This window comes from Venturia canescens, chromosome 9 (genome assembly GCF_019457755.1).
Source record: "Venturia canescens isolate UGA chromosome 9, ASM1945775v1, whole genome shotgun sequence".
In the NCBI taxonomy this organism is placed as follows: Eukaryota; Metazoa; Arthropoda; class Insecta; order Hymenoptera; family Ichneumonidae; genus Venturia; species Venturia canescens.
In genome coordinates this window covers 10,820,664-10,845,710 of record NC_057429.1, presented here as the reverse complement: position 1 = coordinate 10,845,710, position 25,047 = coordinate 10,820,664, and the positions used below count along the sequence as shown (strand labels likewise).

At 48.2% G+C, this 25,047-nt stretch overlaps 2 protein-coding genes across 3 annotated transcripts in view; one reads left to right on the top strand and one right to left on the bottom strand.

The window, feature by feature from the left end:
* Window positions 1–24,301, top strand: part of LOC122415944 (putative sodium-dependent multivitamin transporter) — a 105,679-nt gene extending 81,378 nt beyond the window's left edge. The window contains exons 1-8 of one of the 2 annotated variants that reach the window (XM_043428554.1): window positions 15,822–17,988; window positions 18,427–18,885; window positions 18,970–19,095; window positions 19,189–19,410; window positions 19,482–19,825; window positions 19,911–20,030; window positions 20,113–20,796; window positions 20,866–24,301. In XM_043428554.1, coding sequence (XP_043284489.1) covers window positions 18,880–18,885; window positions 18,970–19,095; window positions 19,189–19,410; window positions 19,482–19,825; window positions 19,911–20,030; window positions 20,113–20,796; window positions 20,866–21,103 — 1,740 coding nt within the window. In that variant the 5' untranslated portion in view covers window positions 15,822–17,988; window positions 18,427–18,879 and the 3' untranslated portion in view covers window positions 21,104–24,301. Of the gene's footprint in view, window positions 1–15,821; window positions 17,989–18,426; window positions 18,886–18,969; window positions 19,096–19,188; window positions 19,411–19,481; window positions 19,826–19,910; window positions 20,031–20,112; window positions 20,797–20,865 lie in introns of those variants that run through there. The other variant, XM_043428555.1, reaches the window with a different exon arrangement.
* Window positions 45–10,038, bottom strand: LOC122416577 (uncharacterized). Its single transcript, XM_043429642.1, has 4 exons — window positions 10,008–10,038; window positions 9,822–9,937; window positions 985–1,038; window positions 45–690 (listed from the first exon to the last, which is right to left on the bottom strand). The coding sequence occupies exons 1-4, from the start codon at window positions 10,036–10,038 to the stop codon at window positions 307–309; spliced, it is 585 nt and encodes a 194-aa protein (XP_043285577.1). The 3' UTR covers window positions 45–306.
* Window positions 24,302–25,047: the final 746 nt, after the last annotated feature.

Sequence of the window (25,047 nt, the reverse complement as noted above, 5' to 3'; positions counted from 1 at the left end):
TTTAACAGTTTTATTTGATAGTGTTTAGTGAAATAATGTCAAAATTTTAAAGATCGAACAAAATTTATTACTAATTTATTTTGTTATATTGGTATCGCTGACAATAATTGTAAGGAGAGGGAAGATAATTGACTTGAGAGGGGGAATCCAGTCGCAGAAAAACACTTTACCCGAATTACATGGATTTGAATTTTAGGCCAGAACTCCAGTTTCAATTTTTCGTTACAAGTCTCATTTTTTACTACTTGGATCAGTCAATTATTTATTATTATTGAATTCTATAGCAAAAGTCGCTAAATTGGAATCTCAGTGATTGCGAATGTTATTCAGTGGGTTCGGCGATACCGGATGTGCTAATTCAGCGCGGCGGATTGCTTCTTCTCTGCTTATATGATTCTGTCTCATTAAATTATTAACGAGGTTATCGTATTCTCTCAATACGTTTATTACGTTTGTTGCCATTGGATTTCGGACAATCACACTTCGTCTGTCTTGCATGAGACGATTCGTCGGATTTATTGGCTCTGGAGTACGTACAATCACGGTCGGCCTGTTTTGCCTCGTGTCAGTTGCAGTCGAATTTGGACTGGTAGTCGTTTTCTTAGGAGTTCTTTTCACTCTTTCATTGCTGCGACGAGTTAGTTCTCTACCGTAGAGTTCATCATCGGCCCAAAATGCATGATTAGCTAACTGAAAAATAAAATTCAAAAATATTTCGATTATGTCATCGAATGAAAATTGAAATGATTCAAGGTTGGTCCAAGAATTTGGATTTTTGAGTTCATTACATTTTGGTAGGTTCGTTGGTTAAATTTTCTCATTGAGGGATAATCAAATATTTGTAGACAAATCAGTCAGCAGGAAAAAAAAATTCAGAATATTTTTGACTCTTCTGGATATAGACTTTACTGTTTTTCAATGATTCTTTGAACGATGATTTTCCTTTCGAGATTTTCGTGAATCGATGACTTTTGTATAACTTACCTTTTCATTGCTCGAGTTTTCAAGTGATTCGACTGACGTCACACCAACTTTTGCCTGGAAAAGATTTTTGAATTTGTGACTAAAAGATTTTTTCGAGAATCCACGAAAACATGGACTTGGTGATTGATTGAAAAAAGTGCGTTAACGTAAACGTTTCATTAAATTTTCATGGAATAATATATGAGAAGAGGGAAACAGTAAAATCGAAATAATACTGAATTTTACGTGAAACTTACATTGAAACGTTGAGGATAAGAATGAATTTCGATGAAACCAAAAATGAGAAGCAAAGCAATGGCGTAAATACTTTTCTCCATTGTAAATACGAAGAGCGAGAATTAAACAGTTGTAGAAATAATGGAGGCACGACTTTTCCTCAGGGTTGAATCGTTAGACTGCTGAGAAATCGTCAAAAAAACGAGCTTTTATACGTTTTTGCTGAGATATTATTATACCCTTTTCGTACGGCTATGATGAATAAATTAAATAAGCGTAGAACGATAATTAGCCTCGACTCACTAGTGAGCTGAAGAGAAGGCTAATAATTCGTCTTGTAATAAAATTTTGGATCCAAAGCATATGAGTATAAACTAATTCGATTTTACTTTTCCAATTGAGCTACGATTTTAATATTGATTCGGTTAGTTCAATTAGGTTCCGTGTGTCGAAATAATACACGAAAGCGCACAATCGGCGTTCCCTGATACGAATTGACCAAGGCACAGTTGCTCGTAACTGAATTTTGTACAATCGTGTATTCGAAAAAAATTTGAAGACAAAATAGAATTGCGAATGGGAAGAACTTCAGCGATGAATCGCTAGGTTTTTGCAAGCGTGTCAAAAAAATCTGCGTCTATACTCTTTTTCGAAACGCTGAATCATCCATTTCGTACAGCTTTTTCGATCGAGCTCGAGTAATTTTGTTTCGAATATATGTATAATTGTATAAAGAAGCTTGGCAACATCTGAAGTACGTCAACAGCCCTCTCTTCGATGAATAATTAACGGCTATGATTATACAACAAATGTTTCGTCGATGAAAATATTATGCCAGAAGTGCAAATATTGATTCACCGATAAAACTTTCGATATCGAAAACTTATAGCTTTAAATTTTTTATTTTTCAAAAGTTTTTTTTGCTTCTCCGCACCACTCGAATATGGACTCGCGCTTAGTTAATTTCAATTATCTTTTCGTTGGATAGGCGAGTCAAGGTTAGGCTGCACGTGTTATATTTCATCAGACGTAAGCGACGGATCGATCTGAATTTCAAACCGATAAGACGAGAGACAGTTGCTCGCGTAAATGGGAATCATCGTACAGTCGCGAAAATGCGAGACGAACGCGACCGGAGAGGAAAGAGACGAGGGAAACGTTTTGAGAGATTCTCGTGAGCCAATCCTCAGAGGGAAGTCAACTCTCAGGCAGGATTGTACGTGGCTCTTCTGTTGTTATATATTAGTGTTAATAATTCACAATTTTACAGCTGCGAAGTTGCCATGCGAGTTGGCATTACGACCTCTCGCGAAGACGAAATAGCCACGAGCGCATTATCCCGCTCGGTAACCCGGAATGACTTCAGGCTTCTCGGTACACTTTGCTCTTCGAACACCTCGGATGCCCTATAAATCTTTTCTTAAACAGAAGAATTTCTTGGGAACTAGCCAGCAGCAACGTTTTAAAACGACGAGAACATTTTTCTCGCTTTTTTGCTTTCATTGCTCAGGAATTTTCCGTTGAATTTTTGAGGGATCATTATTCTTGAAAATGAATTTGAAAAGTGGATGCAGAAGTGCGAGAAAGATATGCATGCGCCTTGGGGGAAGAAAAGGGAGCTTTGATTCCCTGAATTGACTTGAAAACGTTCCTCTGAATCATGATTAACTCGACGCGCGAATAAGAAGTTCCGACACGAATTGCCGTGTCATTTCAATGATGTTTATTTTTTAAATAAATCGACGCTCATTGCAAAAATATGGTATTTTGAGATTGAACATATGACACTCGAACTTGTTGGCTCATATTTATGGTCGGTCAGCGGTGCGTCGGTGCGCCTTAAAGCGAAGGATAAATTTAGCATAAACGCGGCGGCTGGATGTTACAAAATTGACATACAAATGGTGATATCGCATGACGGGAGTCTGTCAGCCGACGGTCAGCCTTGCCCTATACGCCGTTGAAGGAACGCGTGCGAAACTATTAAGCGCGCGGGTTGTATTTTTTCGGAGGCGTTTTTTCGCTTGTTTCGGGTAACTATAACGACGATACCGTTGGATGATGATGTCGGATCCGGCGGTGGCTAATAAAATGTCGAAATCGATAAGGCACGCACGGTCTCTCGTAAGTGCTCGAACGAAAGAGTGCGATTTCCAGTGAGAAAAAGCACTCTGATCGCTTGCGTGCGAGAAACGATTTGGCTCGAGCCACAGGACACGCGGCGGCTCGATCATCGCGTCTTTCCCCCCCCCCCCCCCCCCCCCCCCGTCCTTCTTTCGCGTAATTTCCCGCAACGACATTGAAACACGATACGATGAAGCGGCCGCGAGCGAATCTGGTGCGAGGATTCGAAATTACGCAATTCCGATGATCACCCGCGGCGGGCCATCCTCATTTTATAAATTGTTCAATTAGTTGCTCCGCCAGTTCGAAACTCCAAAGAAATCTTAATCCGCGCTCCTCGCGCTATTTAATTGCTCCTCCATCCGCAATTTTTTACTATCCGCATTTTATTTTACCTTTCAATAAAGCATGACTAAAAGCAGCAGCGAATTATCGACACACGCGCACACCGCGAAACGACGAATTGTCAGTTCGAGCTTTGACGCTCGCGCGAGCTTCGATCCGATTCATTCGATTTCAACCTACCTCGAAAACTTCGAAGGAAGGCCTTCGAAAACTTGACATTTGCTCCGGCGATTCCCGTTAATTGCGAGATCCTCCCGGAGACGAGACTCTCCGCGTGGGCGGCCTGTATCGCACATTAATTCAATTTATCGCGAATTTTTGGCGATCTTAACAACTTTCACGCGTTCTCATTCCATCTCCCCTCCCCTTCCCCGCCGGTTCCCCGTCGCCGCTCTGAAAGATCAGTGTCCTTGTTAAGAGCGATTCAAGACACTCTTTCAAAAGAATAAATAACGCAAATGTATATTTTTCGTCCACGGAGGTGTTTCGGAGCCAGTGCATTCGTAACAAAAGTTACTTTTTGCTCATTTTATCCCGCGATACGACCCTGAGCAGATATTCGCTGCTTCTTGCCACATTAAGCCATTCAATTTATGCATTATGTCGCTGATTTATCGCCTATCGCTATATACCGCGCGTGATTCATCAAAATCGCAATTACGAGTGAGCACGCACGCTCCGGCGGATTGAAAATATCGGCAAAACTCAACATTCCGTGGTGCGACCCGCTCGAAAGTTGTTGTTGAATTTTTGAACGAATCGAGTTGAAATACGAACCGAAATACGAACGACATCGAATGGAGTTTCTGCGCGCACTATGAAAAATGATAAGCAACGCGATTACTTCGAGTGCGAATTCGAAAGTTCGAGAACGACGGTTTCAATGCTGTTCGGGAGCAAAGTGACTGAATCGAGGCAAAAAAATCCCGTAAAATAATTGAGCCCGATTAAAAATCCGGATTAAAAGCAGCAAGTGAATTTCGAGAGGAAATAAATATCGGTGGGGAAAGTCGAGCAAGGCTCGGAGTGCGAGAGCGCGTTCTTCGAACCCCCGCAGGCGGCAAAATGCGCTTCGAATCGCGGGAGCGAGATACCGGTCCATCCCTCTTTTCTCGATCGGTCTTGCGGGACCGGTAAAAGGTCAGTTGACGGGCCCCCCCGATCCGAGAGGAGCGAAATGCCTCTCGCGAGCGCGAGGACCGCGGTCTCTTCTTGCGTCTTCGTGCTCGCGATCGCGATTTTCCCCTTCGAATTAAACGTCGCTCGCGATCCGTTAACGCTCCCCTGATCCAAGGAAGCGTCATATCGGTATGAAAACTTTTTCGGCGAAAAGTTTCAGCGAGGATGCGAATTTTTGTGGTTTCTTTGACGATTATTCTACGGCTTATTTTTTGAGGTTGCAGCTCAATTCTTGAGGAACTAAAAAGAAAAAAAAAAAACGCGCGCGCGGTTCTCTCACGATTTACGTTCTCGTCGAATTTCATTCGTTTCCTCCTCGAGAGTTTTGTTCTCGACGTCGCGAAACCTCATGGCGAGGTGAATCCGCGAATGACAACAAAAAACTTTGATTTTCCCGATCTCAACTTCGATCGTCAAATTCGCGGAGGGAACATTCTCAACGCGTATGATTTCTCCGTGGTTCTTTCGTCTCTCTTTCTCTGGCAGTTGTTACGGGAGGCGACCGAGCGAGGCGGAGGAAGGCACCGTGCAGCAGCGAAATGTCAGGTCGCGACTTTCATGCGCGGGATATTCTACCACCTGCTACCAATCCCTGTACTTAGTTTGACTCGCGTATATGCACATTCGTGTGTTCTCGAGTATAGTGTCGTATAATAAGCAGTGCGTCGTCGTTAATGGCGCTCTTGTCCGGTATACGAGAGTGTCTTGATTTAACTTTCGAATGATGCGTCGAAAACAGAGCTTATTGGAAGGATGAGAGCGAGGAGTAACGGTTCCGGGTTGAAAAACCAGGCGACGACGAATCTTTCGGAGGTTCGATTTACGAGGAGCTTTTTTCACTCTTTTTTTTCTCCCGAAAGTTTGACTTTCCGTTAATCTTATTTTGCCTTTCGAAAAAAACCAGATCTCTTCGGAATCGACGGGCCTCGGGTCTAAATTCCTACGAGAAAAAACTGCTCGTAAGATATTTGACGTCGAATCACGCGCCCGCCGCGGTCTCTCGAATCCGTAAGTGAGTATTTCTCGATCCTCGATTATAATTCACGCCGGTAAGACGTATCGGGCGAGGAGCGAAAACCAGGATGAATATGGTGCGAGCACGAGAGAAATAAAAATCAGATATTTTATTGTCGCGGAGAAGCGTTTAGTGTCTCGTTTTTATAAGATAGTAGAGTGCGCGCAGAGTGGCCGGGTATTGCGGAGACTTTCGAGTTGTGGGAGTGAGGCTGGCCAGGAGTGTTTCGTCCAAAATCGTGTCGTCTCTCCCACGCATAGGCTGCGCACACACACACACACACACACACGCACACGCACGCACGCACGAGAGTTGATAGTATCCTTGAGTCGTGACGTTTCTTACTTCGTTTTATCCTTCGTATTATTATAACTGGCTGTTGAGATCTTCCTCTTATTCTCTCTTTTAAATCCGTGATGATCGCGTCGTCCGATAAGCAGCAAAGATGCTGCAATACGGGGTCCGGTGCTCCGAGAGTGTCACGAGAGTGAGAGAGGCGAGGAGAGCGAGGCTGGACCGAGCGCGCCATCGCCGAGTCTTTCTCCGAAACTAGCGCTTACTTTTATTACCCCTTTAAGTGGTGCTTTCTGCTACACTCATCGTCTTCCATTCGGCAATAAACCAATCGCTCGGAGATTCCTTGAATTATAAGAACTTTAAGGTGTGCGCTCGCGGTCCATTTCGCTCAGAGCATCTTTTTAACGCTTCTGCTGCTGCGGCACGGTTTTATCGCGAGGACGTGAAAACGAGCGGATTCCGTGGTTTTTTCTGCTGACCACGAGCCTTTTTTTCTTGCTCTCTCTCTCTCTCTTCCTCTCTCTCTTCGGTTTTCAATGGCCGAGCAGCCCCGAAACGTAAATACTAGGCTACGCGATCGAGAGTCGCCGATCGAGAATTTCGCGAAAATGGAAAATTCACATTCTCACGCGGAATTGCGGCGAGGAATTCCCGCCGCTACCGACGCTACTCGGCCAGCCTTATCGCTCCTTCTTACCTTCGTTTTTCCATCTTCGATAGAGAGCCGCACTAGCACCAGCGCTGCTCCCGCTCCCGTCACATGCGCGAGCCTTTTCCGCTGAACTTCGCAATTACGAAAGAGCGCGTTTCATCCTTTCTCGCACACAACCTTGCCTCGTTTCTTCCTCCGCTATACTTGTGTGCCTTCAACAATGTTGTACGCGCGTACACACGCGCTGTATTAATACCCGGAGCGTATTTATTTATAAGACGCGCCTTGTGGGAGAGAGAAAGAGAGAGAGAGAGAGAGAGTCGCCAGATCTGATGACCTCACCCCGTGTGTGCCTGAATTATTTTACGATCCCTCTCCGCGCAACGTGGCTCTCGTATTAATGACTCATATTAGAATAACTAGTTCCTGCTCGAATAATTGCGCGCTCGAGTCGTTTCGACGCGCGCGTGTATCATCGTCGAGTTGCCAACGAGCGAGAGCAAGCGAGAGACGCGCTCGGAGATTGAGGAAAATACGCTAAATAAATAAAGCTGAGCATGTAGATTTATGGACGCACTCGTGAGAAGATGCGCAACGAGCGAGCGTATGCGATATCGGACTCGGCGAGATTCTCATCTCGATGAGTTTTGTCAGTTATTAATACGATTTTTCTCATGCTCGATGAGTCGATGCGAAGGACACGAGGTCATTGGTGACGAGGTTGAACAATTGCGTAGTTTTTCGCATCCGTTACACTATTGGATCTCAAGCGGAGCTTGATTCGCGAGACGCGCACTCGTCAGAATGCTCATTCGTTGTTTTCGAGTGTTGTTTGAACGAGATTCAGCAGCCTTCGATTACGACGAAGCGATATTCCCATCCGATAAGTTGATCGATGCCTCCAATAATCATGGTAAAAGTTCCTACGATCGTGTAAGCACATTTTTTTTCCACGGATCATCATAATTTATGTGAGTTATCGTATACACTCGGAAATGCAAATAAATAACATCGATATATGCTCCCAACAACAAAAACTCTCATCAATATTTATTCATCGCTTTATTTATGTAGAGAAAAGTACGATTAGGAAGAATCGCAGGTTAGATCGTAAGGGCCATACACACACGCTCGTTTCTTCATATCGAGTTTAGCGACTCGCCAAAAAAAACGGCTTTAAACAAAAACAACAACGTTTTCCATTAGTCCGTTCTCCTGCTAAGAGAGTTCCGTAAGAGATATTCGATCTGTGAGAGTCTGCGCTGCAACGTATTCGTAGATCGTTTCTATGTATGTATATACATCTATGTATAGGATTGAATGGACAGAAGGAGAGAAGCATGTTGCGAATTTTTTAAGTCAAACGAGAAAATGTCTCGGGTCGAGCGAGCCGCGATCGTGCGCCTCCTTCGACGGTCCAGATCGAGACGTATGTACACATCAACTTTTACGATTGCCCTCATACATTAATGTAAACTCGCTCGCGGGATACGCGTAGAGCTACCGCGTGTAGCATAAATCCCACTGAGTTTAAGACGAACAAGATAAAATAAAAAGAACTAGGAATAAAAGTACAACAGAACAGCAACAACGACAACAACAACAACAACAACAACAACAACGTTGAGAGGGAGAGATGCAACACGAGAGCTGGTCCATTGCGGAAGTGCATGTGCATAGCAGATTACTATTACAGTACGAAACCCCACCGCCGTCGTGAGATCACATTCATGCCGCAAACTTTACGGCCCTTTGACCTTATCCAGAGAAAATCTCAAGATATTGGCATATTTTTAATCCTCCTTTCCACATTCGTTTTCATCCCGATGGATAATCGAGGGATGATTTTAATTTCGGTGCAAATTTGGATTCTGTGCAATCGACTGGAGTGAAAAATACTTTTGACCGAATGTGCGAAAGCATCGGTAATAAGCGAATATGCCGCGATTTAAAAATTAGGCAAATTCGTTTTTCGTGATCGATGATTGCACAAAGTTTTGTTTTTTCTTTCAGATTTCTCGGAAGGGCTTTCCTTCCGGTCGATTTATGTTTAGAATTTGCGACTCGGTTCGTGTGGACGTGTGACGAGGGAAAAGGGAGATTGGAGCGGGGAATGGGAGGAGGTCAGGGATCCCCGCGGGAACGAGGGAAGAGCAGCTTTCGCCGGGATCGGTTGGGAGGCCGCGAGCGGAAGAAGATCTGTTGCGAGCGGCCGCGATTCGCGATCCGCGACGCGGCGGACTCGCTCGAGGCCATAAATCAGCCACCGCGCTTCTTATACGTATACACAGTCACTTGCCATAGAATCGCGGGTCAGAGGGGACCGAGAGCTGCCTCACGATCATCTCTCTCTGCGCTCCCTATCCACATTTTCTCATCTATCTATACAAATCTTAGCGTAAGTGTGTCTATGTGCGATTGTCCACTAGTTTGTTGGTGAACGGATCGTGCGACGAGGAGGATCCACTTCGAATAGGAACGGAGCGAAGTTTACAAATAAATTTCGGCTCCATTTCGGCGGAGTTAGAGGAAGGAAAATCCGCCAAATGAGAGTCCAGACTCAGCCGCGACAAAAGTTACGGTTGTACCAACAAATTGTATTTATTCATTCAACGATACTTTTATCGATGCAAGCATATGTCTGGAAATATTTCGCATTTTGCTTCACTATTTCGAGTTCAAATCCCCGGGAACGAAGCCTCTTGCAATTTGAACTTTTCGACGTATGTAACGGCGTGACAATTGGGTCACAAAAAGGAAACATTTACGATGACAGGGGGTATAACGGTAGCGCACGTTTCGCGTGTTCGCGAGCCTCGAGGGACGAATAGAAAGTGGCCTGTTGATAGCAATCCGGATGATCCTCGTATTAATGAAAATCTAAGGATATATGAGTGCATGTAAAGCTCGTACGTACGAATGTTTGTGTATTTGTGATGGTAGCTACGAGATCGTGACTAATTACGCGGACAATGTGTAATGTTAATCGTGCACTAAATTATCACGTACCTTCCATCCAATCGTCTTTCTTCCTTCGTCCTCTCTCGCTCTCTCCTCGCTGCACACTTGATGCTGCTGCTGCTGCTGCTGTTGTTGCTGCACGCGCGCCTCGTCCCTCTCGCTTCCTTAATCTTTCTCTTACTGTCTCAAGAATTGGATCGCGTACACTATATTTCAATGCTAAACAGAAATTACTCGTTAGCCAGGAATTTGCCCTCGGGATCATATCTCGCGGAGATTTATTTAACCCCCTCCCGCCGCCCTCCCTGCATGCTTCCTCCTGTGCGCCAGCGTCAACCTCTTTCGCTCTTTCTCGCGATGACTCGTCACTTATTCCTGCATCTTTATCTGACCACGTCCATCGGGAGTTTAGCTTTCTTTCGCGAGGAGCAACGCAACTTTGAACCTTTTCTTTTTTCCGGCAACGGTAAGCCCTGCGCGAGCCCTCGGCTGCGCCAAAAAATGAAATTTCACTCGAGCTCGCGCTATATCTCGTTCGATGCGGTGGAAAATTCTCCTCGGAATCCGATCGAAAGGAGATTCATCCTCGCGGCTTTAATAAGAGGGAGAGTTTATTCCAATGGCTCGTAATACTGTTGCGCGACGGATAGCGAGCGACGTTGCGCTTCGAAAATGAGATGCTAATAGAGTTCCACGATCAATTATCTCCGTACATGCCTTCGACTCTTTCCACATACGTTTATCTATACGTATATTACGCTTGTGTATAAATAAAGAAACCGGCCTCGCGAGCATTAATATGGAAAGACCGCGAGAAGATCTCTCGCAATTCGAGTATAATTACACGATCATGAACATCATCGATTTACGGTACAAATATTTAAAGCGTCTCATCTTTCTCGCTGCAAACACGATCAAGTTATTTCTCTCTTCGCTCTTTCCCTCCCCAGCACGTTTCTCCGGCTCTTCGCGTTCACTCTCCCATTTTTATTTATTTTTTCAATCCGCGTTCATCGAAATCCCTTAACGCGATGCGTTATTTGTGACGAGATTCTCCGACAGCGGGATTTGAGATTCTCGCCGGAAAGCGGACTCCAGACCCGGAAGAGTCTCGTCCCGAGCGATCCTTTCGGTTGCGAGTCAAATTTTCATCCATCGCCGAATTCACCGAGTCCCAAAAAAGCGGTGCGATATAATCGTCATTTAAAGTTGAAACGTCAAATGTCAAAATCCCGAAGGAAAATATCCGCGTTTTCGTGCCCGGGAGCTCCGCGGTCGACGAACGATCGCGCGATCGGATATCCCGCGGTATCCGGAAGCTCGGGAAAGAACGATATCAATTGTTATAAAAATGAATCTTTCTCATATGGAGGTACGCAGTGACGATTTAGCGAGATGTATAGCGATATTAGGTCGAGAGGATTCCCGAGGTTCTCGGCTTCCTGTGGTAATGGCGAGAGCGAAGGTACGACTTTCGAAATTTGATCCGCGCGCGGCGAGGGGTTCGTCTCTCGAGTGCGGAGAACGAGAAAGAGAGAGAGAGAGAGAGGAGCGAGAATACTAATATTATCGCGGAGGGTGAAGAAGTATGGTTACTCTTTATTTTCGGACCGGCTCCAGATCGTCTCAGTTACAATTTGTGTTCGCACTTAAAAGAAACATTAGCTGGGAGGAGGCCGGGAGGTTGACTGGGAAGAGCGGATGAGTTGGAGCGGAGCTCCCAGAGCGTGTGTGGTCGTGCGAGAGGAAGAGCGGACGGAGGATGCATTTATATACGCGGAGGAATATAAGCGGTGTATCCTGGGGCGAAGTTTTTCCGTAGATTTCTCGTTCGGTTCGAGGCCGAAGGAGAGAATGCTTTTTGACCGTATCTCGAATCGTTTGTTACCGATTCGATTGGTGTCCGGACGCTCTCGCGACCTAACCTAAGCCTCGTCTCGGGCGGAGCATAAGTTGAGAGAAATCGTCCCTCGCCTCCTTTTTAATTGCCCCGTTAATCGGATAAGCATCGAGAAAGGGTCGAGTTTTAAAATTCTCGAGCCCGAGCCCTTCTCGCTTCGCCTCAATATCCTCGCACCGATAAACTTTCGAGCGTATATCTCCGAGATAGCCTGAAGTTTATCAATTTTTCTCGCACCGCTTCCTGCTCGATTGCGCTCACGAAAAATTTCTCAACACCCTTGCCGCGCGCGCGCGCGCGCGCGCACCGCAGTTAATCAAATCCTGCTTATGGTTTATGCTCCGCGCCGAAGAACACGCCGCGATATCACTGACAACCGGGGCCCAGGGGTGTACTATTGGCTCGCTCAACATATACGAATCGGTACGAGTGGGAAGATCATTAACGGTCACCATCTCCCTCAGCTTTTCGTCCGGCCGTGTATACACTTGCATCTAACGTGTGCCAGCCACAGGCCTCGCCGCGCGCACCAAACGTACGTATACACGTTTCTCGCGTAGGCAGATAATACCCTTGTACTGTACGGGGGACAGCCCGCTCGAGCGATACTTACGCTCATAAGTAGTGCTGTACCGCCGCGTATATACACGAGATCCCTCGGACAACGTGCTTTCCGTTCCTTTTCGGATATACAAGAGCGAGTATAACGCTAAGCTAAAGTATTCCTATACAGCGTGTCGGGAGAATCGCTTCCTTCGATGAGGCGGACCGTAACTTTCGCTGAGCCAGGAGTCCTCGTGGAGAAAATTTTCGGTTTTTCTTTCCGACCGTTAGCACCCGCCGTAGGATCTTGGATCACTTGAGAATCTCCTCAGATTTAATATGCAGTTTTTCCAACTCGAGTTTGTCTCGCACGAGCAGCACGGGGACAAACTCCTCCCGTCGAAACGAGAACTCCATTTCTTCGGCATTGATCTCTATAAGCTTCGAAGTTACGAGTCGACGCTCATGAGACAGCCCGTATATAAAGGTTCGTATATCGCGCGCGGATGAATATTACACACGGGGTAAAGTGTCTACAAAGGCGTGTATTGATTTTTCATTGAAAAGCCAAGATCTCAGAGAACCGAGTGCACAATTATAGCATCAGTAGATCCACCCACGAATGCATTTACTTGTAGTGCTCATATAAGGGAGAAGCCCGTGTCGTACCACTCGCTTCGCCTCAAATTGCTAACGCCCTCGTACGCGCTTTCATAAATTCAACCTTCCGGAGCTATCGCCTTGTTCAACTTTCAACGAAATATTCTATCGCACTGCTCGAACGGTCGATTATTCAGCGCCTGTGACACTCCGATTCGCGTGTTATAAGCTTGGACGCAAAATTACTCGGTTTTGTGCTGGGCGCCGCAGTACTGCTTTCGATACGTCGCGAGCCTTCGATTGTGAGAAATTTGCTGATTCGTCGAAGCTTTTTGTGCGTTCGATTAACCCTGGGGAAGCGCTGAAATTCGGTTCGTCAAAGCTTTCGTTTTGGCTCAACGAAAGTTTGAATCAACCAAAAAAAAAAAAATGTGAATTGCGATAAAGCGGGTGTTGCATCGTGTCGGAACATCACGAATTGTTGTCTTAATATCGTTGATTCCGTCACAGGATGTCTCAACAGTTTCATAAATTATTCCGACGCTTTTCCACGAACGTAAGACACGAAATTTTGGCTTCTTCTCTTCGCTTCGCTCGACACTCGCTCCTTCCATTCTCCAGATCGATTCAATGATCGAATCAAAAGACTTGGATGGATAATGGCCGAGAAAAATAAGCCCCGTTGCCGTTAGATCAGAGTTTCGGGACACTGGGTATACGGGAGTTGAAATATAACTTGCGATACGCGCGTGCGCGCGGTGAGGAGAAGAAAAGGCGCAAAAGTGACCGAGACCGTGGACAGTCGGGCACTGAGACATGTTTATCTCCGCGGCGCTCCCAAATTCAGCCAAAAAAGTCTTGATTAATAGCGAAATTATACGCTCAAGTAGATTTTATGCATACAGTAAACTTATGGGAATGAAAAAAGGAGAGGAAAAAAATGATTCTCGCCTATTTGCATGCTGCTGGCATTATATTGCCCTACTAATATGTATACGAGAGGAGAATGTGGTCGAGGAAGACGCGGATTATCGGTCGATTTATATGCCCGCTCTGTCAGTATCACGAAGGTTTTTTCGTGGCCCGAGGGCTGGCCGCGCTCGCGCGCGCGCGGATGAAGAGCTCTGCTCCGGCTGATTCGGCCCATCGCGCTCGTCTTTCAGACGGATCTGCTCATCCTCCGTGAATCGCTTCAGGACGGAGAATCCGAGGGCGTTCTTCTACTACTTCGGTGGCGGCTGCATGTAATTCTTGAGGTACGACGTCCGCGGGAGTGCGTGCCGTCCCAAAACGAATGTCGTTAGAAACCTTCTCGGGATTGCTCCCGAGAAAGTTGGTCAAATCGAGGGAATATCGAGTCCAATAAAAATGCCTGAGGAGGCTGAGCGACGGACGATAAAATTTCGAATCTATTATAGAACCTCGATTTTATTGTCACCCGAATAATCGCTCGTTGTTCGAACGCGAGTGTTTTTCATTGGTGTGAAAAAAGGCGCGCGCCCGCGACTTTGTGATGCGCGAGATCGTGCGAGCGATTGTGAAAAATGCTCGCACTCGCGGTTATAATCCGCGAAGAAAGAGAGCGAGCGAATCGGGCGATGGTAATTCGCGTCCAATTATCGGATGCCCACGGTGTGTACTACAAAGTGGTAGATCGGCGGATCGTACACGCGTTGAATATCCTCCAGGTTCGCGAGCGCGCGGGTGCGTATTACGGACGAGTTAAAACACGATCGGTGTACCGCGCGCGGACTCGCGGCAAAGTGAAGACCGGCTTATTAGCGAAACCCCCCGCCCCTAGCTCCTCGCCTCGTATCTCGGTGAGATCGAGTGATACAAAGAGACGCAACGAGGGTAAAAAAAGGGAGCGACTGTTGAAGATAGTCGCGCGCGGGCGAGGGGTCAAGGAGCGGGATGAAACTAGCTGCTCTCGCCCTCTACCGCGGCGCGAGCGGCCTGAGAACGCGGCTGCATACGTGCAGCCGCAGATCTATGGGGCCGCTACTAGTTTTTCTCGGTCACGTCGGCCTCGATCTTCTTCCTCTTTTCCCGCCGCTGTGCGCGCACCGCCAGCAGCCTCTTTCAACTCTTATCTTTCCGCTCGTAGACGCTTTTTAGTGCGGATCTCCATTGATTTCTATAAATAAATCGATACGGGTTTGCATAATAATGCGTGACGAGCGAGAATTCTGAGAGTGGGGGCGAGTGATTCGCGATTTAATTTAGCTCGGCGAGGGCAGCAATTGGAGAAACTTTCGTTCCAAGCGCCAATCTCTCTGTAGGCCTGGGAGCCCCCAATGTTTTTTCGGGTTTTAACGAATCCGAGGATTTTCAGGGGATAGACGGAATAAGCCGAAGGGATTCGCGGAGTAGCCCGGCGCGCCCCCGTCCACTCGGTATCGTGCTAGCCGAGCTTTGCCACAGCCGACGGATGTGCCTACACCGAGGTTGTTTATCGAGCAATAAATTGCGATTACCGCGGTCGCGGATCGCTCCGCGGTGACGTTGAGCGGTAGTCGCGTCCACGGCGCGCAACGCTCACTCGCGTTTGGCACTTGTACGCGAGGGCTCTGATATTTCAGCACGCGCGTCTTTCCTCCCCTTCTGCCCCTCGGCGCGAGCACACTCTTCGCGGGAACGAAGAGTCACGGTGGACGAGAATACTCGACGTTGGTGCGACTCCTCGTGGCATAAAGACGCGCCGTATCTCACGGAGAAAACTCGCAGATTGGACTGCACCGATGCGCGTTTCATCGAATCTCTCTTTCTCTCTTTCGTATTATTTACATTCAAGCTCGGACCAGCGAGCGACGAGCTCGGGATGATTTTTCATTCGCAGCTCCTTTACTTTCGACCTCTGGAACTCTTGCGTCACATAAATACAGGCAGCGGGACAAATTAATCGGTTGGCCAACTTTTGAAAGGTTGGATATCAAGACTCGTAAACTATTTTTATTAGCTGCGGAGGAAAAAATAGGTCGCGCAGTCGAGCGACCGGGCGAGTATCAGGAACGGTTCGAATAATTTCTGCTCGATTTTTCGAAGCCCACCACCGCTCAGCTAGGAAGGAGCGGACACGATCGTGCTCATCGAAATACACGCTCGAAGGATAAATGTTTGAAACGCGCGAGGTATTTCCAATTAGTGAAATATACGTGAAAGTTGAGCTCGTTTGCTCGCGCCGAGCCTGGCTCGTGGTACACGCCGCCGCGCGCGAATTTATATCGTACAATCGGGCACTTGTACGTTCGTGAACTTTAACGCCTGGCGAGGTCGGTTCGTGCGCGCTCATTGGCGTCGTCGCGGTGACCAGCCGCGGAGTGAGAAATAAGATTTCCTATCCCCGCGCGACGCTCTCTCCCGAGGGCTATACGTTAGTCTCGGGGCGAGCTCGAAATCCCCGCGGCTCGTACGTTCTCGCGCGAGCGCATGCAGCGGCAGCAGCATATGGGGAGCGCCGAGAACGACACACCGTCCTCGCGCAGCACCACCAAACCGCTAAATATTACGTCGCCGAAGATTCGTATCGAGGATCCGCACGACTTACGAGCGGATGCGTCCTCTGTCGAGCCCCCATCGCCGCGCGCTCACCTTCACCAACGTCTTTTAATCTGCCTCCTTTCCATGTCCTCCCTCCCCCGTACACAAACACATACACGCCGAGTAATATGCCCTCGCAAAGCTTTTAGAATCGAGGATGCCGTGTGTACTCGACGAGACTTTGCGCTCTCGTCTACGGGTCGATGCACGAGGAATCGACCCGTAGAGACCCGAGCTTCGAGAAACCGTAGAAAAACGCCAATCCATTTTCGAGTCTACCGCGGGAAACGAGCCGGATCGACTTGGTGCAAAGATCTTTCAGCGCCCCTTATTCCTTCTTTCCAAACCCTCTTTCATATCGTCGCACTATTTTCCCGGCGGACTGCACCTTTTGAAGCGCCCTGTAACCGGAGCCTCCGCGAGGTGAAACTCTTGGGAGTAACCTCCCGGGTATCTGAACGGTTTATGCGTCGATGCGGCGAGGTGTCAAAAGCGTTTTAGTTATCTGTGAACCGGAAGATAGTAGCGACTCGCGAGGCGAGTTCTCCCAACGGATATTGTGTCGGTGCGCCGCGGACCTGGATTCTCAGGGTGCAGTGCGGCTCCGGACGACTGAAACACACTGCATATATTTAATGCAGTCTGTATTGCATCGAGCATATCCAGCCCAGTTTTGTTGCTCGTATTCAATAGTCCCGCCGCTTAGGAAAGTCCTCGCTTCGAATTCGTTCTCTCGCGCGCGCGGGCTTATTAAAAGCGGAGATATTCCGAGGACTCAGCCGCATGTTACAATAAGATCGGGGAGCAGCACCGAGTATCGCTGCTCTCTGCGCCGGAGGAGCAGCAAACGTGTAACACAATAATATTGAAGGGAGCTCGTTGACGCAACGCGCGACGGGATGCGCGCGTATCGTCCGTAAATCCATGCAGCACTTCGTACGTGTCGGTCTCGGCGTTGGAGTTGATGCGGGAAAGATGTAGGCTCCGCGGCGAGATGAAATCTCGATGTTCGAGAGTCTCTCCGGCTCTTTAATTTATGCAGTCCTACTCGCGGAGCACCGCACTAAGATACAATTGTATTCCTATTTCTTGGACAATCGGCGCGAAACGTTGTAAGTAGGCGTATATACGATTCCCTCGTAGAGACTCGCCTCCGCGCCTCCTTCCCCGGGCTCTCTTCTCTATTATTATTTTATTCTTTGGCGCGATCACCTGTATTACTCCCTCGAATAGCTTGTTTCTCGCTTGTTCGACGACGAGGAGAATATCGAGAAGGATTTACTTTCTAGTGCGGCAGCCGGGGCGATGCTTTAAGGTGGTTTTTTTTCGTTTGTTTCGTTGCTGGAAAGCTCGAAATGACGCGTTACACGCTCGTTTTTACCTTCTCTACCGATTGTTCAAGCAAGACGAGGAGCTCAACGGGCGCGGGGCAGCCTGCATTGAATCTGAGAATCCTGGGACTGCTCTCTCGCAACGGCATAATCCCCGGGATGGAAGCGAAGCATGCGAGTCGAGTTGTGTGCCGAGCAGGGTACCGAGGACGCGCGCGAGGATGCCCTCGTCCGATTTGCATCTGGCGCTTGTTAGCCGACCTCAAACGGCTCGCACACTCAGACTTCTCTATCCCATAATGTAATTTTCTCGGTTAGCTATGAAAAATCGATCTAACCTTTTTATCTCTCTCTCTCTCTCTCTTTCTTTCTCCCCCGTTATCCCTCTCGTACTTTCGCTTACGTATACGTGTACGCGACTTGCTCGCACGAAGAAGGACACGCGATCTGCCGCTGCCTTCTCTACCTTTTCTCGCTCCGTTTCTCGAGTCTCTTTTACTTACGACGCGCCGCGCGCAAAAGCAGCCCGGATAGCCATCTGCCTGTGCTCGCGTCGGTACAACTTACGACATGCGGGGGGAGCTGCTCCGGGACAGCCGAGCGAGAGGAGAGAGAGAGAGAGAGAACCTTTTCATCCAGTTACTTCATTTTTTTACCACTCCATTTTGACTTTGCACACTTTGATAATGTTTGACGCTGGGGCATTATCAGCGGGAATTCAGTTGAGGTTGTTTCTCAGGATTTTGGTACTTCTGGCTTGCGAGTCCGGATCTCATCGACTCCCGAGAAACTCGTTAGGCAAACGCGTGTTTTCATCGAACATATGTGAAACGAATGTCATCGCAGACTGGACAATGCTAAAAAATCCGCCCCCGCGCTGAGTCACGTAAATACCCGGTGAGGAAAGACACGCCGGGACCATGACCGAGTGACAAATACGACGGAGTGACGTCGTGGAATATGGGAACAAAGTACTTTATGTAACGGATGACACGCGAGGTGCTCCACTGCCAGGGAACTGGCAGTTCAGTCCGGTCCGCGATCCAGCTGAGTTCTGTATCAACCTTTGAAGATTGCTCGATCGCGTCGAGTCGGAACTCGCAGTTTCTTATCGTGAAAATAGTGCGCGAGTGTGGGTGCTTCTGGTTTGTAAAAAGTCGCCAAAGAATTGAGATTTGACTGGAGAGCAGAGATGGACGTAAGTTTCCGAGGGCCACTCTGTAGCGACGTTTATATTCACTGAACGCAACTATTTCGTTGATTTTTCCCATTTTCCCACAAGGCCATCGACGAAAGCGCAGGAGCGTTGGAATGGCCCGATTACGCAGTCCTCGGTATCGTGCTCTGCGTCTCTGCCTCGATCGGAGTTTATTACCGATTCAGCGGTGGCCGCCAGAAGACTGCGGAGGTACGAAAAACTCTCAAGTTTCTCGAAGCAGAAGCCATTTTATTCTTGGTTTTTCGGAGAAGAATCGGTACTGAACGATGAGTAATGACGCAGGAATACTTCTCGGCGGACAGATCGATGAGCGTGCCACTCCTGGCGATAGCTCTCATGGTCGCGTTCATGTCCGCGATCGCCATGCTCGGGATCAGCGGCGAAATCTACATCTACGGGAGCCAGTTCACGCTGGTGAATCTTGGCTTCTCTCTCGGAACTCCTTTCGCAGCTTTTCTCTATCTTCCGGTCTTTTACCACCTGCAGACCATGAGTATCTATGAGGTAAAGTAGAAGAGGGGGCTGAACGAGCGGAAGGAAAAAATCGACGATACACCTGGACGTTTTGGTTGCAGTATCTGCAGAGAAGGTTTGGAATGACGGCTCGACTGGTTGCGAGCCTGACGAATTTCGTTCAAATGGTTCTGTACACCGGAGTCGTTTTGTATGCTCCGGCATTGGCGCTCGAAGCGACCACTGGACTCTCGAGCATGATGAGCGTCCTCGTGATAGGCCTGATCTGCACTTTCTACTCGAGCATCGGTGGAATGAAAGCCGTTCTGGCGACGGATGTGTTCCAGGGAGTCCTCATGTTCGCCTCACTTTTTTGCATAATCGGGGTCGCCTGGTACGACTTCGAGGGCGGATTCTTGGAGATTTGGAGCAAGGCGGGCGAGGGCGGTCGTCTGGAATTTTTAGAGTGCGTGATTGGCAATCATGGTCCGACGAGGTTCAGAGTGATTGGCGATCGGTGAGGTGTTGAATCTCTTTCGATCTTTCCTCAGTTTCAGTTTGGATCCAACCCAACGACATACTTTCTGGGGCCTCATGATCGGCGGTGCCTTCTTTTTCCTGTCAAACTTCGCGGTCAATCAGATCATGATCCAACGTTTGTTAGCCGCCAGGTGGGTGTTGAAGTTTCAGTGGATATAATAATAAAGTCGCGAGACGAGTGAGAGTCGACGCTTCCGTTTCGTATTTTGCCAGGTCGTTGGTACAAGCTCAACTGGCACTTTTTCTCAACGTGCCCCTCACAGTCAGCATGTCTCTGGTCACATCATTGGCGGGTTTGGCGCTGTATGCCTGGTTCAAAGACTGCGATCCAGTCGCCTCCGGGAAAGTGTATTCGTTCGACCAGGTCATGCCGTACTTTGCCAAAATTCGCATGTCCCAAATACCAGGATTGTCAGGCTTTTTCATAGCCGGGGTTTTCAGCGCTTCCCTCAGCACGGTCTCGGCGATGATAAATTCTTTGGCAGCGGTCGCGGTCGCCGATTACATAAAGCCGCTGTACGCCGCCTTCGGGCACGATCTTTCGGACTCGACCGCTTCGCTGCTCGGTAAAGTTTTCGGCACGTTCAACGGACTCTTGATTCTGGCCGTTGCCTATTTGGCCTCCCAACTCGGCAGCATAATGCAGCTTGCTCTGGCGATAAATGGCGCGATGGGAGGGCCCCTCCTGGGCCTCTTCAGTCTCGGGATATTCGTCGAGAGTGCCAACGAGGCAGGATCCGTTATTGGGATTCTCCTCAGTCTCGCCTTTTCTCTGTGGGTCGTTTTCGGATCCCCGAAACCTCCGGTCCTCGACCTTCCGGTCTCGGTCGCCAATTGCTCCACCAACTTGACGGCCGTCGACACAGCTCTCTACGACGCCCGATTATTCGCTCTCATGTGAGTACTTCCATCTCCTTTTTCTTTTTAAATAAAACTCCTTCGTTTCCATTCTCTGTATTTTAACAGGGACGCCGAAGACGGCGAGTACTTCTATCCCTACCGAATATCCTACATGTGGTACACCCCTCTGGGAATGGTGACGACGATGCTCTTCGGATACATCGCCAGTCTCTTCGTATGCTGTTGCGCGAAGGTCCAAGAGCCAGATCCGGATTTGTTTACTCCTGTAATAGCCTCTTGCATGAGAAGACGAAACGCAGGCAACACGAAACGAAACTCTTTTGTCATGACGCCCAGCAAATAGATCACCTTCATAATTTCTCTCTTCGATTGTAATTATTTTCAATAATATTCAACGTTAATGTACTCAAGATTAGAATAATTAGCGATCAAAAGATGAGAACCTTGATAAAAAGTGAGGAGAGGGATCGAATATGCGAGGAAAGCGCACTTGAACGAGAATCTTCCGAAGATATCACGAATGATTTGAGCCGTTGTCGACTCGCTTCGGGGTCACGGTTGAGTGCTCCAAATTATATGGAGCGAGACGAAAACCTCGTTTCTGGTGGACTAGGGAAACCTGATCGTTCGGAATGCTATACTTATCGGCGCAGGTCTCTCGTAGCAGGCTGCCAAATGGGGGAGCTCAAAAGCAAATAAGAAAGAAGGAACAAGTTTTCAAGAGGAGTCTGCATCGAGAGGAGTTGGGACGTTACGAAGAGTGTTTTGTAAAATTAGCATCTTGTACTTCTCCCATGATAATTGGCTCCATTATACGCTGCTATAAAAACGGGCTTTCTCTTGAACGAGAATTCAGAGCTAAGGCATTGGAGACACGAGCTAAGGTCCGAAAGGGTCACCTGATTAATGTCTCATGCATCCAAAGTGATGGCTCAAATTAATCGCGCGTAATAAAATACCGAAATGAATGGAAGCAAAGAGAGTGGGTAGGAAAGTCTCACGGTCCAGTCTCGTAACAAATAACATCGACGACGTGAAAAACGAGGAAGAAGATGCGGTTGTCCGGAGCTGTCGCGACCGGGGCCGGCTGAGCTATATCGTCTAGATCAGGGAGTGACAAGGCAGCTAATGACCGCGGGGATCCTAAAACCCGGAGGAGAGGATCGTTAGATAGAGCGAGCAGACGTACCCGAAGAATTTCATTCTGGCGTATTTCACTCGTGTCTTTTTCTCTTCCCTTTAATTCCCGAGTCTCTCGAGGCTTTTTGTCATTTGCTTCGAGCTCTCGCCATGCGCGGGGGGACCGCGACCGAGAGAGCGGGAAGAATAATCTACTGGATCGAAAGATATCGAGCTCGGCCAGATTTCTTCTTTCCCTCCCTCCCGGCCGCTGCTCCCTCCTTCCCCGAGCAATATGGCCGCGAGACCGTTTGATAAACCGTGAGCTATGAGGCATCCTTAAGAGGGGCGGCGAGTCGGTAAAGTTTCGCGCAGAAATCGCCTCGGCCCGTGATCGCCGGCTTATCTCCGGAGCATCTTCGCCCAAACACTCGCTGCTCCAGCATCCCTGAAAATATCAAAGACAGCCCGCTCCCTCTCTCTTTTTCTCTTACGCATCCCTTTTCCATCCTGCTATACTTAATCGCTCGTATAAATCACTGATTCGAAGGTGCTCGAGTATTCGTGGGGTAAAGCCCCCGACGCGCGGAGAGTGAGATGTCAACCGGGCCGGGACATTTAGCCTCGCAGGACTGTTACTAAATTTATTCTCACTCCTAGGCAATCTCTTCGGATCAATCGAGATGAAAAATTTACGATAATTGCTGGAAAGTGCGGAGAAGAAAAAACGTAACAATCGTCGAAAGATCCTGATCGGAAGAGAGAAGTAAACAGACGGCTCGGACTGATTCGACTCGATGCAGAGGTTCCGCAGCGATTCCAGAATCGAAGTGGCCAATAAATCCTCCGAGGAAGTTTCGTTTCCGGATCCGATGAGCGAATCTCGACGAGTCACGGCTCTCTTTCTCTTTTCTTTCCTGTAAAGAGTATCGCGGTACCTTCCTTCCTTTTTCCGAGGGGGGCACGCCAGCGAGGATGCATCTGGGAGGCTGGGTGCAGATAGACACTATATTCTCGTAGCTCGTGGTCGAGGAACACGAAGAGAAAGAGAGGAAGGTCTAACGACGATATTGTACATTCGTTCTGGGCCGTAGAAAATCGTGGTGAACGGCTCCCGTGAGAGTACGACGACGTTTCCGAGGAGTTACGAGGCTCCAGCGTCATAAAGATGAAACCGCGCGCGCTTCCTCGATTATCCAGCGTGGATTCATCGGGGAGCCGAGGGGCCGGGGGTCGGATGGATAAATACGCAAGGAAGAGTACCGGGCCTGTAAAAATGATGCTAAAAGTGTGGAGGATCGTTGGATATTGAAATTCTGGATAAAAACTCATCGGACAGTTATTATTCTAAGATGCTCCATCAGAAGAATATTAATGAATAAGTTGCAGCGGTTGATTCAGCTCACCGGTCCCCGGCGCAACGCGGGCTCGTACGATGACCAATTAATTGATATCTCATCAGCTGCTGATCAGTTTAAATGACCTTTGCCTCGGAGGATTTTATGGTCCAATTATTGCCGACAGTCGTCGGGCAATATATCCTCGAGATAACGACAACGTTGAATTTTTCTTTGTTTAATTATGAACGAGCGAATCGTAATGTTGGAGGGTGAAGAGAGCCTCCGCGAGCTTCTTTCTCCGACGACGACGAGAGCGCGGCAATGCCAGGCTAAAATCTCATTCCTCTCGAGCTATTATACTCGCTACTATAAAGCGACTCGTGAGACTCGTGACCAAAGAGCTCCGTATATAAAAGATCCTTGGCCGCTCTCACGATCGATCTCCGTCTTGCTCGTTTTGGCTCCCCGGCATCGGCCTCCCCGAGATACCGAGTCAAGTGCTCCTTATCTCTTCCTCCAAAGGCTCAATCCAAAATAACTTCAAACTTCTAGCTCTCCCTCGAAATAAAATCGTCATTGTGCACCAGCTAGTCGGAAAATCGCCTCCAGGCTACTCTTAACGAATGCGCTCGAGCCCGTTACGACTCCTTGTTGCGCGCTCCGGGATCGCGACGCGGACAAGGGTACTTACTAACAACTGGACGGGGCTAATGAAGGGGCATCCGCGAGAACGAAAGTAATCTCGCTTTCCCTGGATGAGCATCGTCATCGGGCAAATCCGCAAAGAGACCCGCGTGCGTATTTTATATGCACGTCGGAGTTACGTCGCGCCTCTGACAACCGGCAACAACTCTGTGCGATGCTGATCAGCGGAAAGGAAAGATGCTCTCCGCGAGGATCGCGGGGAGTGGGACGCGCAACCAAGTCCCGCAATTACTCCAGCTGAGCTGGCAACCGGTAAACGTTTCGATTACAATGATCTCCGAACGACGACGACGACGACGACGACGACGATGCGACACCGTGTAATTACAAATGGCCGCTGAGCTTACTTACACCATCGTCAATCTTATTTTCCACAAACCCGCTGCTTCCAACATTCACCAGCAGGCTACTCCGTACGTTATTTTCGGAGGTGTCGTCGCTCCACTTTCTCTCCCGCGATGATCCGGCCACTTGTTTCTCTTCCCCGTTCTCCAGTCGGCCGATGATCCACGTCGATCCACGCACGGCGTATTTAATCCTCGCTCGCCGCGCACAGTTTTCTTCCTACAGTTCGGCGAGACTCTGCTGATCGATTTTTTCGGCAGATTCAAATGTGGCCTTCGATCGCGAGAAATCTGACGACGAAATCACCTTTCGAGCAACTTTCTGACCGACACGATTCTCCGATTTGAAAACAAACCGCGCTGATCGTCGTTAATAGCGTGCCCCAAGTTTACGTATCGTTGAATCATGCCATTACGTAAATTCCTAACGACCCAAGAGCGCGATGGAAGGAGAGATCACCGCAGCGAGATTCGTGTCGATTACGACCAAAATCGTGGTATTTTCAGTCCCGATCACCGGCATCCACAAACCTTTCTATTCTGTCGAAAAATTTAAGCTTTTATTGAAAACGGCTTGGTGAACGGAAACCCCGTGTTCGCCGCGATCTTAAACTACTTCGGCGACCTCATAACAATTCTGGTAAAACGTCCATATAATTAAGAAATCTCGGCATGTCATTAAGGCGACGAGGCGCACGTGCATATTTCCCGTATTAATTGGGGCTCGTGAACAAAATGAAAGGCTGGTCGTTTCGTGAGGTCGCTGGTTCAAGGTCGTC

Coding starts and splice junctions, on each gene's coding strand:
- LOC122416577 (XM_043429642.1), bottom strand. CDS start 10,038: ATGATCCCGAGGGCAAATTCCTGGCTAACGA. Junction 1,039..9,821: donor GAAAGACGATTGGATGGAAG/GTACGTGATAAT, acceptor AATCTTTTCCAG/GCAAAAGTTGGTGTGACGTC. Junction 691..984: donor AAAACTCGAGCAATGAAAAG/GTAAGTTATACA, acceptor TTTATTTTTCAG/TTAGCTAATCATGCATTTTG.